The 14,698-nt window shown below is 39.4% G+C and overlaps 1 protein-coding gene across 5 annotated transcripts in view; it reads right to left on the reverse strand.

The window, feature by feature from the left end:
* Positions 1-14,698, reverse strand: part of SATB1 (SATB homeobox 1) — a 92,213-nt gene that overhangs the window by 62,870 nt on the left and 14,645 nt on the right. For 2 of the 5 annotated variants that reach the window (XM_058030815.1, XM_058030849.1), the window contains exons 2-5: positions 7,017-7,252; positions 3,063-3,239; positions 2,140-2,266; positions 1,289-1,412 (exon numbers count right to left, since the gene is read on the reverse strand). In XM_058030815.1, the coding sequence (XP_057886798.1) occupies positions 1,289-1,412; positions 2,140-2,266; positions 3,063-3,239; positions 7,017-7,227 (639 nt within the window). In that variant the 5' untranslated portion in view covers positions 7,228-7,252. Of the gene's footprint in view, positions 1-1,288; positions 1,413-2,139; positions 2,267-3,062; positions 3,240-7,016; positions 7,253-9,787; positions 9,804-9,951; positions 9,969-10,113; positions 10,203-14,698 lie in introns of those variants that run through there. The other 3 variants (XM_058030824.1, XM_058030829.1, XM_058030839.1) reach the window with 3 other exon arrangements.

Below are 14,698 nucleotides of genomic sequence, written 5' to 3' on the forward strand. Positions count from 1 at the left end.
CACAATGTTCAAATAGAAATGAGATATTCCACCTCAATAGAAATTATTTGCTTTCTATCAGAATCAAGTAAAAAGTAGCACTATTAGATTAAAATGGAGAAAAATCCCAAGTTATCTGCAGCCTCCATAAGCCAGCAGTGCAAAAGCTCGCATGCTTTTACAGTAGGTACATACAAGATAACTTCATAGACATATTACTGGAATGGCTTGCAACCAGTGAAGATAATTTTGATTATTTCCACTTCAAAACTTCCTATATTGGAGTCACATCACTGAAAACAATCTTACCGTAGGGGGAAAAAAAAGTGATGGGAAACAAGTCTGCTAATCTCTTCATGAAAACCAGACAGAGGAGGAGAGTAGTCTCCTGTAGATTAACTGAAGTCTTTCAGAGACAAAGACTCCAGTATTCTAAGCAAGAGAAATAAAATCGCCATAAAAATACCTTCACTTAATTTCTCTTTCTCCCTCCCTGCCACAACTAGCATAATTTATTTGTATACTGAATTTGTCTCCACGGTGCCACAATGAAATACATTTTAAAATTTAAAAGGTAAAAAAAATACCATGTTCCCACCACAGCATCATTGGACACCATACTGCATAGAAAAATGAGTTGTGCCTTTGCAGTAATTTGACAAGAGAAGAACAAAAAGAATGGCAAAAATAGAACAATACGACTAACGTTTGAAGAATGCATTGGTTCAATATTTAGCAACGCATAAATTGAGGTCTCATTTTTGTTTAGGTATATTTTGATTATAACTAATAAATGACTGATATTCCTTTGGTTTTTTGCAACAACAACATATCACCCAAAAAGCTTTATTCTTTATTCCATTCTCATATAGCATGCCAAAGACTGTCTCAGTTTATGAATTAGCATTTAAAACTACTGTAGGTTATCTAACAAGCATTCAGATTCAATAGTACTTTTGACAGCAGTAAGTAAAGAGCCTTTTAACAACTTGAACACATGTTCTTGAAAAAAGTAGTTGCATCAAAGCAGTTCAAAGACTGCAGACAAAAACCAGTTAAAATCCAGTTTGCTGTGAGATGATTTTAGTGTGGTGTAAACAACCTTTCACAACTTCCCATGGGAAATGTTGTAAGACTATGTTCAAAATGAATCAGGCATATTTATAAAGATCATGAAGTGGTCAAATGCATTTGCATTTTTGGCAGATCCACTCCACGGGTACTACTTGCTACAGTCTGTAGAAATCTCAAATCTCACATCAGCCTTGCCTATAGTGCTTTATTATTTATTACATGTTATGCTAAGTACCTGCGAAAGGGGACATTCCTTGGCCAATGAACTCTGGTTCATATCCTTCAGTAAGTCCTTCAGAGCATTTCTTACTGTTGTGTGAGACCATTGTTCAGGAGGCAAGTCTTCTAGTTTAGGGCAACTATTTGAAACACAGATTAGAAAAGGGATTATTACAAGATTGCATCCTGCTGCAGAACATTCCTTTAAGACAGACAGATTTCATTTTGCGCATCAAGCAGATGCATCTGGAGATTGCTCTCGGTCTCCTGATTGTTCCGATTAGTTAATTACTTTATACAACACATCTGCTGTATTGATGCATGAATTATACATCAGCTGCATGTGGCGACTATTTTTTCATGTTACTTCTACCTTCCTGCTCTGATGCGCTTGGTAAAACAATTTAAGGTGTAATGCTTTCTCACGACTGATCATGAAAAGCATTAATATATTAACCATTTTTGCTTTTTTGTTGCCGTGAAATTTAAGAGCCTAGACAGCAACAATAAGTGAGAGCAAGTCATTCTTTTACAAAATGCACACAGATGGTACTGTTCATGATATGCAAAAATATTTTTCTCTTAAGTAAACTTTATGTAAAATGCCTTCTTGTAATGCATCATTTAATTGACTAAAATGCAATATAGTTTTAATGAGATATCCAAAGAAAATCTATGTATCAGAGCTATAAAAGTTTTCTGCAATAGTATACTGTAAGGCAAAGAAGAATTAGAGTAACTAAAAAGGAATTTAGGCAAGCCTTTGTACTTTGAGCACAAAGCACAGTGGGAATTAAATACAAGCAATATTAACAGTTAAGAGCAGACAAGTAACAGTTCACATCCCAGAACTGGTATATGACTTACCTGTGTAACTGGATTTTCAGTGTGACCACATGATACACGTCTTGCAGCATGTCTGCTACTGTAGCATCAGGGGCATCTGTCACATAGGAGAGTGGAACTGGATTCCACTTCCCAACCTGGATAAGCCCTGCAGGATTGTAATTTTCGGAGGGGAGGGAGAGTGGGCAAGAAGGGCAGGAAAAATTGAAAGAAAGTGATTTACCTAATTCCTAGGGGCAAAAGAAATATCTGATTTTAACAAGATCACTACCTTTGTTTCTAACCTCTTAAATCTGGCAAAACAAAAGAACAACCCCCTCTAAAAACCCCCCACCCACACACCACCAAGGATAGGCCTTATCTGCATTATGAAATAATACAAATGCATTGCAGTAGAGATTTTTAAAATATGTATAGAAGTATATTTTCCTAAGCTCCCATGAATTCAGTAGGACATGATATAATAGTTAGCATTCCTCTCAACAAATTAGTAAGAATTTTGCAATGCAAGAATTGAGCACAAAAAAATTACTTTGCAGTCTATAAAACCATCAGGAACAAAATAAAAGAAACAGAGCTGGATATTCAGTCATAAATGCAAGTTGACTCTCAACAGTCCATCTGCTCAAATATGCTTTACACTTCCTTGTGGATCCTCAGTGGAGCAGATTATTAAGGTCAATAAGCATACTAATGATTCAGTTGAAGTCTTTTTTCTTCTTAAAAAAAAAAAAAGAAAAAAAAGGAATTTACCTCCACATTCCCCATGAACAAAATGTGCACTAACTAAATAAAAACACATCAAGGAAAAAAAATACAGACACAGAATCTGTAAGAAGTTTAAGAAGTAAAACCTGCATTGCATTCCTGAAAGAAATCCTGCCCCTCCCCCAAGACCCCACAAACAAACACAATTCATTGTACAATTTCATAATCTTATTTACCTTTTGCTTGGGCAGCAGAGCTGTGAGAATATCCAAGAGATAGCAATGCCATTTCAATCAGCTGGTTGAAAAGCATATCCTTCCTCACCAATACAAATTCTGCATGCTCCTCCTTAGAATCATACTCAATGGCATTTTCATAATGTTCCACTACACAGAAAACTGGAAGCATACTTCCTATTAAAAAAAATTAAATTTAACATATTAAACTTGAGTTATAGTAGAGTAGGTGGGTCTATACAGAGTTATGTAAATAAAACCTGTACGAACAGGCAGAGGAGGCATCAAGAATCATCACAAATATTTGATCAACATATTCCCCGAGTCCTTTCCCCTCACCCTCCCCAAAAAACAGAAAGTTCTACAAAACATATATCTCCCTGAAAGGCAGAAATGCAAAATTATCTCCCTTGATCAGATGCAGATTTAAAGAATTACCTTCTGTAGAAACAACAAGGTTGACTGAAGAGAAGTTGATTCTCTCTGTCCTGCCTGATTTGTTGTGAGTAGCAGGCAGCATGAGAACCTAAATACATACTGCAGATGTCTTCACTGTAAGCCATTTTAGTACCAGCCACATAATTTTGTTTGTTAACATTAAAACTTTCTTAGTCCTGCCAAAAATATTTAATTGGTTTCAACATCAACAACAAATCACCTTGTGTGTTATACATTCACTCTGAAAAGAGTACACAAGGAAACAAGGCAAAAGTTAACACTAATTCGTGCCTCATTCACTGAGTGCAATTGAGCACTACTTTCTCTTGCATCTTTAAGGAACAAATCATGACTTCAATGCCACTTTAAGAAGTGTACCTGCAGTTCAGGCTTATTTTTGTTTTTCTTGTTGTTGTCTCCCGCACTTTACATCCCACAACGCTATTTTGGCATGCCTGAAAGTTAATTACTAGTTTCCAGTTTTGTAGCATCATATGGCAAACCCTTCCATATACTGCACAGAATATTAAGCAAGTAACCTTTTTTCTTTCCTTTTGCCTTTTCCTTTTTTCTTTTTATTTATTTTATTTTATTTTCCTCCCTTTTGATGACAGAGAGAGAAGTAACAAACAACCCAAGCTGGTTTAGGGACAAAGTCTCTCCCAGCAATCTGATTCCTGGACTTTATGAAAATCCCTCCCAGCTTCCCAGATGGACATTGATGACACAATGACCTGTGGTTTTAAGCTCCAATCCTGTTCCACTGTCTCCAGCAGCACAGGTTAGGATCTCTTAATGACAGAAAGGAGAAGGGTTAAAAGGAGATGTACAGAACTGTCTTATGGCAGCCTGCCAGAGGGGTATCATCTTTAGCATAAATGATGACAAGGGTTATTTTAACAGGGCACCCAGGAACTCCAATTAGTCCTACAATGTTAATGCCTCTATAACCACTGCCCTCTAGACTTACAGAAACCTCCTAACCCGCTAAGGTGCACCAGACATGGTGTAGTCTAAAAGGAAGCTTTACTCTTGACAATAGAGTAAGACCACATCTGCTGATTTGTGCTCTAACATATAGTAAGAAATCACGATAAAAAAGATACCTCTTAAGCACGTATATTTAAACTACATCTGTTCACCAGAGAGCCAATCTCTGGCAAACAAACCCCTTCAGGCTTGCAAGGAAAAGCTCACAAACTCACTTCAGTTTGCCCAATAGGCTCAGCATGAAAGACTGAAACACAAGAGCAAAAGCTTGCCAATATTTATGTAGTGCAGGAAGGAGATTTTTTTTTCTTTTTAATTTTTTTTTTTTGTAATCTGAGTGAGACTGGCCAGGAAGGGAGAGAAGACCAAAGCAAAATCAGTACATGCAAAGTGATGTTTATTTCACTGGTTTTAAATAAGCTGTGGACACACACGATTCATCTGCAAAAAGGTGGTGGTTTGTTTTTTGGGCTTTTTCTCCCTTTTAGGCTCTCACAATTGATGTTTTACCTACTACCATCTGACTCAGAGTAAGGGCTCAAAATTCTTAAGTAGTTTCATCAGTAATTCCTGAAGATAAAGTGTAAGCAAAGCTTCATTCTAACAAACAGTGCAGACACATCCTAAACCAGTTAAAGCATATTTATTTTTCCCCTTATCAGCTCCTACAAATTAAGCTATGATCAGACACAACACACAGGTACTTTGCTGCTTATCAGCACCTTTTTTTGCCGGGTACATGGTTTCTTCAGTTGCAGCATTTTGGGAAATGAGGTACTTTAAACAACACAGGAGAGCCTCCTGGCCAAATTTTGAGGCACAGCATAGATTAAAAGAGGTGGATCCCGGTAGTGCGACACAGGTATCATCTGACTACAAATCAAGCCACTAAATCTTTTAGCAAAACTGTCACTAGTGTCCTTCTGTTAATGTGAAAAATGTTATACAGGAGAGCACAATCTCAGCTGGCTGATCACTCCTGCTAGTACTTGGCAAGACCTCCAAGTGCAGCAACTTCATAACCTTCTAGTATTAAAGGGGAGAGCATTGGTCAGTGCTCCCTGCTAAAAATACAGCATGATTTAAACCTGAAGGCAGTGTTAGAGCTTTTGCTGAAGGTTTACGAGTCTGTGTAAACAGCACGTCTGCCATAAGGAGCACTGAAGTCTGTAGAATCCTTGTCTAAAACTGTCCTGGCATTAAAGTTTGCTGTGCAAATATCACATAATACCAGAGACAGCTGAAATCTCCTATTTAGGAATTTATGGAACTTATATGTTTGCAGGCGTCAGAAAGTCCTTTTTATACAGCTCCACTGCTTCACTGTACAATGTTAATGCACTCTGCTTGAAAAGCCGTAATAAATTATATTTTTAATGCTCTTACCCTGGCTTTCTTAAGATGCATACATTCTTGGCAAACAATCAATAAATAGGGTAATCATGAGCAGAGGCCAAAGAATTTGCTGAAGTGCTGTTTTTCCATTTTTAATAGATAAAGATCTAACAATACGGACTGCTGTGTCTGTTCATTTCAGGATCAATATATTCTTTGTTTTCGCCAAACCGAGGAAAAAATAAATGATTGTACGATAAATGTTATGCATCAGACACAATGAAATTCCTCTGCCTTCTAAACTTTGTGCGTTTAATAGTCTTGGTTGCATTTTGCACTTTGCTTAGCAAATACAAGAAAAATCTGGATTATAAACATAACTGATTATACTAGGAAAAGTAGAGGCTGTTTTAAGATACATGCCAAATTACATGCAGCGTATTTCGATTTAAATTAGCAAGCCTGCAGGACATGGTCAAAAAGACTTACAAATTTTGATAAGTAAAATTTGCATATTATTGTCCATTAAAAGTATTTTCAATGCAAACAAAAGCCATCCATATACAAACATCAATGATTCTAAATGTGCCTTTTCCTTGTGTAAATGTCTAATTACAGCAAACCAGCCACTGAAAAATATGACACCCAAGTTGTTCATTGTTCAATAATGAATTGTACTTAAGAAAATAAACTGCGAAGATTGACATCATAAATGACTTTTCCAATGTGATACCTAAAGATTTACACTCTCTCCTTTAAACCAACTTGCAACTGCTATGGAAATACTGCTGCCCTTCCAATCATAGGACCATCATTAGGAGGAAAGGCGAAGAATTTTTTTGAGGGGTTCAGTATTTACTCTTACATATTTTTGCGTTTCTTAGCCCAGCGCTTACTCAAAGAATTAACGCACCAAATTACTTATATTTCAATGTAAGAATTTCCTTTAATTACAGTAGCTAGCCTTTACCTTAACAAAAATCAGACTCCACCCTGAAAAGCAAGATGCTCCACCCAAGAATGAACCTTACATTTCCCAAAAGTGATTTATATCAGAATTGGGAATATATAGTGTTTTAAAATGGAGATTTTAATCCTGAAATATAAATGAAGTCAAGTCTGCAAAAGTATGTTTCCCCCCCAAATATTATAAATCATATTTCTCTAATGCAGAATTATCAAAAGCGTTACCTTTTCTAATATTAGTTTTCATCAGGTGTCCAGAGTGTTTTAAAGGCACTCCTTGCATTTTAGTTCCTGTACTTCCAAGTCTTCCTCTTCCTAATGGGCTCCCATTCTGTTCCAAGCGCGCAATTTTGGCTGGTGGACCCTTCGGATCGCTTACATTGTTAGACATTTCTGAATGTTCTTTCCCCTGAGTTGCCTCGTTCAAATGATCCATACTCAGTCCCGCCTCTAAAGATCACCTGCCATGATTAAAAAAAAAAATATATATGTTGTACACGTGTGCGCATATGTATACGTACACAGCCTGCACATGTACAGAGACAGATATATATGTATCACAAGCTCATAAAGAAGAATACATAACTGTTTTAACTAGAAATAAATGCCTTTTTTAAAAGAAACAAACTTATTCTTCAAAAATTACCTCATACCCCAGTTTACAGAGAGATTGTGTCATAATCTAGTGGAATGGTTTTTTAAAAGCCAACCAGAGTACTTCTTAAAAAAAAATTTAAAAAATCTTTGGAGATATTCTACTAAAACTGAGAGAGTCTAAAACCCATATAAGTGATGATGATTGTCAAGGTGTGTGCTCCAAGACAGGTATTGTTACAAATCTCACAGAAAGGTTTGTTATTATTCGCGGATGTTTTTGTTGTGGAGGGAGAGAGAATGATTCTAATGAAAAAATTCTTGATCTATTTGATTATAAAATGGACAAGCCAAAATAGAGAGATTGTTAAAACTTAAGTTGAAGAAGCAACAGATTTATTAGAGATGTAGACTATTGTCCATTTACAATTCCTCTCCCCCTTAAAAATAGAAGTTAGAAAAGAATTTGACATTTAACTTCAGAAAGCAGTGGCGGGAGAGGATTGCTTTTGAGTTTCCTAACCAATATTATACAGAGTTTATCAACTTTTGCAAGGTTCAAAACATGCAATTTCTCAGATATTAGGCTTCAAGTGTTAAACAAAGTAGTTTGTTCAATTAAGATAAATAACTGAGTAACTTCTTATCAAACATAAAGCTGTGGAAAAATCGTCCACAATTTCTACAGTACTTTTGATGCCCTTAAATATAAAAAAAAACCCAAAACCTGAGTGATGCTGATACAGCTATTTGAAACCAAAAAACCAGAATTTCAATAGCAAATTAAGAAAAGGTATATATTAGCATGCTTGTACTTCCCTTTTTTTAAACTTTTGAAACCTCTGTCCATGAATAACAATTACAGTCAAATCACTAAAAATCTCCCAAGCCTACAACATAACAGAGTAAGTTTTAAGGATTTTTGCCACTCATCAGTACCTGTTTTTCAACTATATTAAAAAAGCTTGCTGAGAGCAAAGGCATCTTTCTGGTTATGATTTCACTAATCAATACTGTTGTGATTGTTAGGTATTTTATCTACCTTTCCCCGACAGGGAAAGGTATAACTATACAGACAATTATGTTTTATATATATATATATATATATATATACAAATAATATAATCACTAAGGACAGGTCAACAGACATTAATCTTTGAACCAGTATTTACATTAGCAAGTACAAATAGTAATCCTGGGGAAGTCATATTTAGAAAGACTGGTGTGAATCGGATAATTGCTACTTTTCTTTCAGTTGCCTAATAATTCAATACATTTTCTGCACATTTCATAGCCAAGTTATTAGAGCCTAAATATATTGGAATCTCTATATATATGCAGTTCTATGTCACTAGTATACATGCCAGTGATAATTTTGCAGACTATTTTTTTCTTGTTTGAACATCACGCTGTTTTTCCCGATACGGTGAAGAAGAAAGCAATGTATTAACTCGAACCTTTACAAGCAACGTCAAGAATGCAACCAAATAGATGAAGTTCAGACAATCATTATTTTTCCTTATGCTGTTAGGTGACAAGCTAAGGTTCACTATTCATCTTTATCCCATCTGTTTTAGGTCATGCGTCTCATTAACAGTAAACATGCCTATTTTAGCCACTTTTCAAAAAGAATTTTTTAAACTGTGCTAAGTGTAACCTAAGCAAAGAATTACAGACTCAAACTGTTAACATCTTCCGATGTTTCTAACAACACTAACAGACCATAGGGCTGCTATTCTGAGACTGGTCTATCTCAAGAAAAAGAGGATTAACAAAAAAAAAAAAAAAGAAAAAAAGAAAAAAAAGGGGTGTTGGGGGGGGAAGAGTAAAAGAAAACACACACAAAAAAAGCTTCGAACTAGAAATTCCTCATCACTTTTGGCAACTTCAGAAGTACTCTAAGGCAGGAAGGCTCTTTGCTACAAAAAGTATCTAGTCATCATGAGTCAGAATCGCACTACATCATGTACAGTGAATAAAAGTGATAGATCGCCACTTAGTTAATACACTGACTGCAACCAAAACACCAAATGGGTCATTTTCGCTTGGCCTGAGAATACCCACCCATCGGCATCCTTTCACCGCTTAGTCATCTTGTAAAAAGCTTTATGTTACAAAGCAAAATTACATGCACATAAAACACCTAATTTACTCATTTAAACTCCATGCCCAAGGCTAAAGTTCACTGAAACCTCAGTTTGGAATAGTGATGAGCAACAACCAGCATGGCCTGCCCAGGGAGAGGGTGGCAGGAAAGACCTATCATCTCCGCCGGTTCCAGGCCAGGAGTTTCCCCGGGTTTCGTATTTAGGCATCTTTCACAACTACAAGTTTTCATCACAGATCAGTGAGAGAAGAGCACAATTTCAAGGCACAGTTTCCCGGAGCCAGCGTACACGTACAGGCACACCGCGCAATTTCTGAATGAGAGTCGGTGCCGTATCTCCTTTTGTCGCGATGTAACGCTGCCGGTATTATATTATTTCTTTCTCTCCTCCTGAATCAGCCCCCTCCCCATGCCTTTCCCCTCCTCTTCCCTCCCTCCCCCATAAAAACCCATAATCACATTTGAGAGAGGCTCCGCACTTATCCGTTCCATATGGCTCTCACAATCCAGGCCAAGCTTTCCCTGTGACCTTTTAAAGAGACAAAGAAGCAAAGTACTTATCTAGAAACAGAAACACTGCAGTTTTCTGAGTGAAATTAGCAAAACCGACCCGAAACTCACCACTTCAAAACTTGACAGCATATAAATAACAAAAACAAAGGAGGTTTCCTTTGCAGCCCGAGCTCTTGAAGAGGAAGAAGTTCAAGACTGATGTTTTTAGGTCCCCCCCTTTCTGAAGGGGGGGGGGGGGGGGGGGCAGCAGACCTGAGGACTACTTCCCCTAATATTCTCTTTTTTTTTTCTTTTTTTTCTTGTTGCTATTTTCCTCTAGGCGGGGAGGGGCAAAAACAGATAGCGAGAAACAGAGTAGCCATGAGCAAAAATGGCAATGGACAAAAAAAAAAAAAAAAAAATAGAGATTAAATATCTTTTGAGAGAGCCAGTTTTCGAGGTTTAGCAACGGAAGACAGAGCTGCAGATCAAATTGATCAGACAAGTGTAACGCTCAAAATGAGGAATTAATAATAATAATAATAATTTAAAAATAAGTAGCAGGTTTAAATTAAGGTGGAGGGTGATTTAAGTCTAGCTATCCTTTCAAAAATAAAACCAATGCATAAAGGATCAAGTGAGAAAGGGGGTTATTAAAAAAAAAAAAAAGCAAAGAAAAAAAAAGGCAGCTTTTCTATCCAGTGTGAAGAGCAGAAAGTCTACTTCTAGGTTGTCACTTACACTATTATTCTCCAATAGGCACCCAGAGGAGCAGCACACACAGAAGGAGCCCGCTCCCCTCCCCCTCCGCAAAAATATACACCGTAACAGCCCCCAAACTTTCTGCGGAAACCTCAGCCCCAGAGATCGCTACTGGAGATAAAAAGAGAAAAAAAAAGTGGAGAGAAAATTGCAGGAAAAGGCACTAAAATGCCACTTTTAATCTCGCCTCTGCGGTCCGGGGAGGGAAAAAAAAAAAAAAAAAAAAAAAAAAGGAAGAAAAAAAAGGCAGAGAGGACCTGTCTCCTCTCATTTACCGGGGGCTGTTGTGCGAGTGACGGGGGGAGAGAGGGAGCGAGAGAGGAGGGGAGAGAGAAAAAGAACAGAGGGGAGGAAGGAAACACACAACAAGGCACACCACCACCACTACAAAAAAGTGACGAGGTTTCACTCCCTCCGAGTCCAACACCGGGAGAAATTATAATTAAAAAAAACCCCGATCCTATTAGGAAAAAAAAATTAAAAAAAAAAAAAGGAAAAAAGAAAACCAACAACAAAAAACTGGTTCTGCTTCTGCAAAGAAAAAAAAAGAAAATCTGGGAACTCCGTGAAGAGTTACTCGCAAGAAGGGGTAAAAAATATAAAATAGAAAGGTTACAAAAAGCCAACAACAACAAAAACCAAGCCAGCAAAAAAAACCCAGTAACAATTGAAAAAGAATAATAATGGTAGGCTTTGTATTTTGTCTTTTTTCTTTTTTTTTTTTTTTTAATTCTCGTTTCCCCTGGCTGGCTGGGTATGGTTGTTATTTAGGCCGGTTTGGTGGTTGTTGCTGGATGTTACATGGATATGTGTGTGTGTATGTGTGTGTGTCCCCGGACGGAGCTGCCTCGCTCTGCTCTGCTCCCCCCCCTCCTCTCTCTCTCCCTCTCTGTTTCTGTCCCCATTAAATTATTAGTTGACTCATCACTACTCCTCCTCCTCCTGCTGCTGCCGCCGCCGTCCCCTGCTCACAGCCTCCTCTCCTCCTCTCCGCTACCGCTCGCTGCCGCTGCTGCCGCTGCTTCTTCTTCCTCCTCCTCATTTTAATACAAAATAACACCGAGGCCACCGGCTTTTTTTTTTTTTTTCTTTTTTTTTTTTTTTTTTTTTTTTTTTCTCCACAGCCGGAGACGGGAGGAGGACGCAGCCTCCCTGCTGCTGCCCGGAGCCCTTCCCCAGCGGCCCCGGATCATCCGACGCGTCCTGGGAGAGAGAGAGAAAGTGGCAGAGGAGGAGGAGGATGAGGAGGAGGTGGTGGTGAAGGAGAGAGGCGTGGGGGAGGGGAGGCCGGGGAAGGGGGAGGGGGTCGGCAGAAGTGCGGTGGCAGAGGGGGACCGCAGCGAGGAGCGGGGAGGGGGCGCCGGGCCAGGCCGGGCCGGGCCGGGCCGGGCCGGGGGGGGCGGCCGCCGGCGGCGGTAGGTGAGCGGGGGGGCCGGGGGAAGAGGGCGTGCGGCTTCCGGGCGCGCACGAATTTGCAGCTCGCTGGGTGCGGGTGAGGCGGCCCTGCCTGCGCCGCGCACAATGCCCGCTCCGCGCCGCCCCGCTCCGCGCCACAGCGCGCCCCCCCGGCAGATGGGGCCTGCGGCGGAGGGGGCGAGCCGGGGGGACGGGCATGGGGGCACAGCAGTAGCACCCGCAGCAGCAGGAGGAGGAGGAGGAAGAGGGGCGGGGGTGAAGGCTGAACAATATCCTGCCGGCGCTGCCGGGTGCGCCGCGCTGTCGCAGCCTCCGCCCCTCGGCGCGGAGCCTGCGCGGGCCGCACCGGGCAGGTGCACAGCGGCGGCGGCGGCCCCCCAGGGCCGGCAGGTGGGGACGCGCCGCGGGGGCCGCCTCTGGGGGGCCAGCGGCCCATGTTGGGGAAAGAAGTTTCTCCTTCCCTCCCCTCGCCTTCGATACCGACGGGGGTGAAAGAACAGCACCAGCCGCGGTTCTGAAAGGCGGCCGAGGCTGAGTGAAACCGGGCTCGTTCCGCGGAGCGCATCATCCACCGCGGCTCTGGTGGCTCCGCTGGGCGTCGCGGCCAGCCAGAACGAGCTGCAGCACACCGTGCGTGAGAGCGACACACCGCTCCGGGCTCGGGACGGCCACATGCCACATCCCCACGCCACAGAACTGCCCCTGTGTCGAGTCCGCAGCGCGGGACCGAAAGCCACCCCCTGAAAGGTGAAAGCTAAAAGGTGGTAAAGTATTGACAAAATAAGTAACTGCGAGACAGACAGGGCTTGTTCCCATCATGCACTTGGAAGAAAGTAACCCAACTAGACAAACTTGAAAGCAACAAGTTTGTACAAGCTGCGAGATAAGGGAAAAATTAAACTTCTTTATTGATAAAATGCATAGTGTTTGAATAGACTATGTCTAAAGGGAAAGTTGCATCATCGACCAAAGAAAACATGAATTACTGCATAGACAGGTATATAACCAAAATGTTTAGGGCAGTAACTTTAAAACAACCGACAACAAAGCAACAACAAAACACAAACATGAGGCAGCAGCAAAAGTAGGTGAGTGAGAAGGCTAATACCAGTCCGGTAATACACAAAATAGTATGGCCTCTGAACACAGAAAAGGAAAATCATTAATTCTATAAAGAGAAAATTTTGCACTATGCATATACTACTTATTATTAAAAAAGAGGAATGCGTCAAGACAAGGTAAAGAATCACATTGATGTTTACTAAAATAAGCACAAACAGCATATAGGACATGCAGAAAAAAGAAAATGGTAATAGGACGAAATGCATGAAATATTTATCATATTCTGCAGTGCATAAAATAGATTATAATCTCAGAAGCAAAGAAATGCAAGGCTGGAAAATGAGTACACTGTTACATAATACTATTATTCAAAGCAGAATAAGTGGAGGTGGCATATGTATGAAACATGAAAAGTTGTACCTATGCTGTATGTCTTGAAAAGGCTTACTAAGATCATTACCGAGACTGCTGAAAAGGAAAAATAAAAAACCAAAACCCAAAACCAAAGAAACATGTTTCACAAAGAAAAACAAGGGAAAACGTAGATGACATCTTCCATAACATATGATCAAGGAGTAACTGTCTAGTGGGTTGTTTGTTTAGAAACCAATCTTTTTTTCAACAAGATAGAGTATCAATCAGTCCCTCTTAAAAAAATACATATATATATATATGTATTTCCCAATACATTTGAATATTTGGAGGAAAACTATATTAACTAGTTTAATTCAAACTTTGTGGGCACAATGGAAAATATCAATGTACTATTTTTTCAACCTTTTCAGAAAAGCCTGATAAGGTAAACTTAAACTTCAGCAGTAAGCAGGACTGGCCACTAAAGAAGAAAATCATGAAGATTGTGAGAGTTTCAGCTGGCAGTATGCTGCCTGCAGCATGATGGAGGAAAAGGACACTGAAGGTAATTTAAGAGATGCACAGCTGATTAGAATAGAGCAAATATGATCTGGAACAAGATTTGGGACTAAAATACCACCTTATAAAAATGATTACCAGATATGACAATAACAAAACCAAATAACAACAACAAAAGATTACAATCTTCTAAAATAACTTTTGCTTTGGTGTTCACAAATCATTCTGTTCCTGGTTAAAAAAAAAAAAAAAAAAAAAAAGACAAACCAAAACAACACAATGTTTGGATTAAAACAAAGTGATTAATCTAAAAAGCAGAGATGGTGAATTAAAGGAGCAGGGAGATAACAATCTGATAATACAGGAGCACAGAAGGCCTAATAATGATATTATTACGCACATAACCAAACACTGACAAACAAATATTCTGTTAATTATATAATTGTGCATATGCTTCCTATGCTTGAGATAAATGATTATGGAAAAGACCTCTCTTCTTGAAATTGCATATATGCACTAAACCTTGTAAACTCTCTACCACATGGATTAATCTAATTCCCATACACCACTTATGCCTGGTAAAGTATTTACTACAGACTTG

Source organism: Melospiza georgiana, chromosome 1 (genome assembly GCF_028018845.1).
Source record: "Melospiza georgiana isolate bMelGeo1 chromosome 1, bMelGeo1.pri, whole genome shotgun sequence".
NCBI classification, from domain to species: domain Eukaryota; kingdom Metazoa; phylum Chordata; class Aves; order Passeriformes; family Passerellidae; genus Melospiza; species Melospiza georgiana.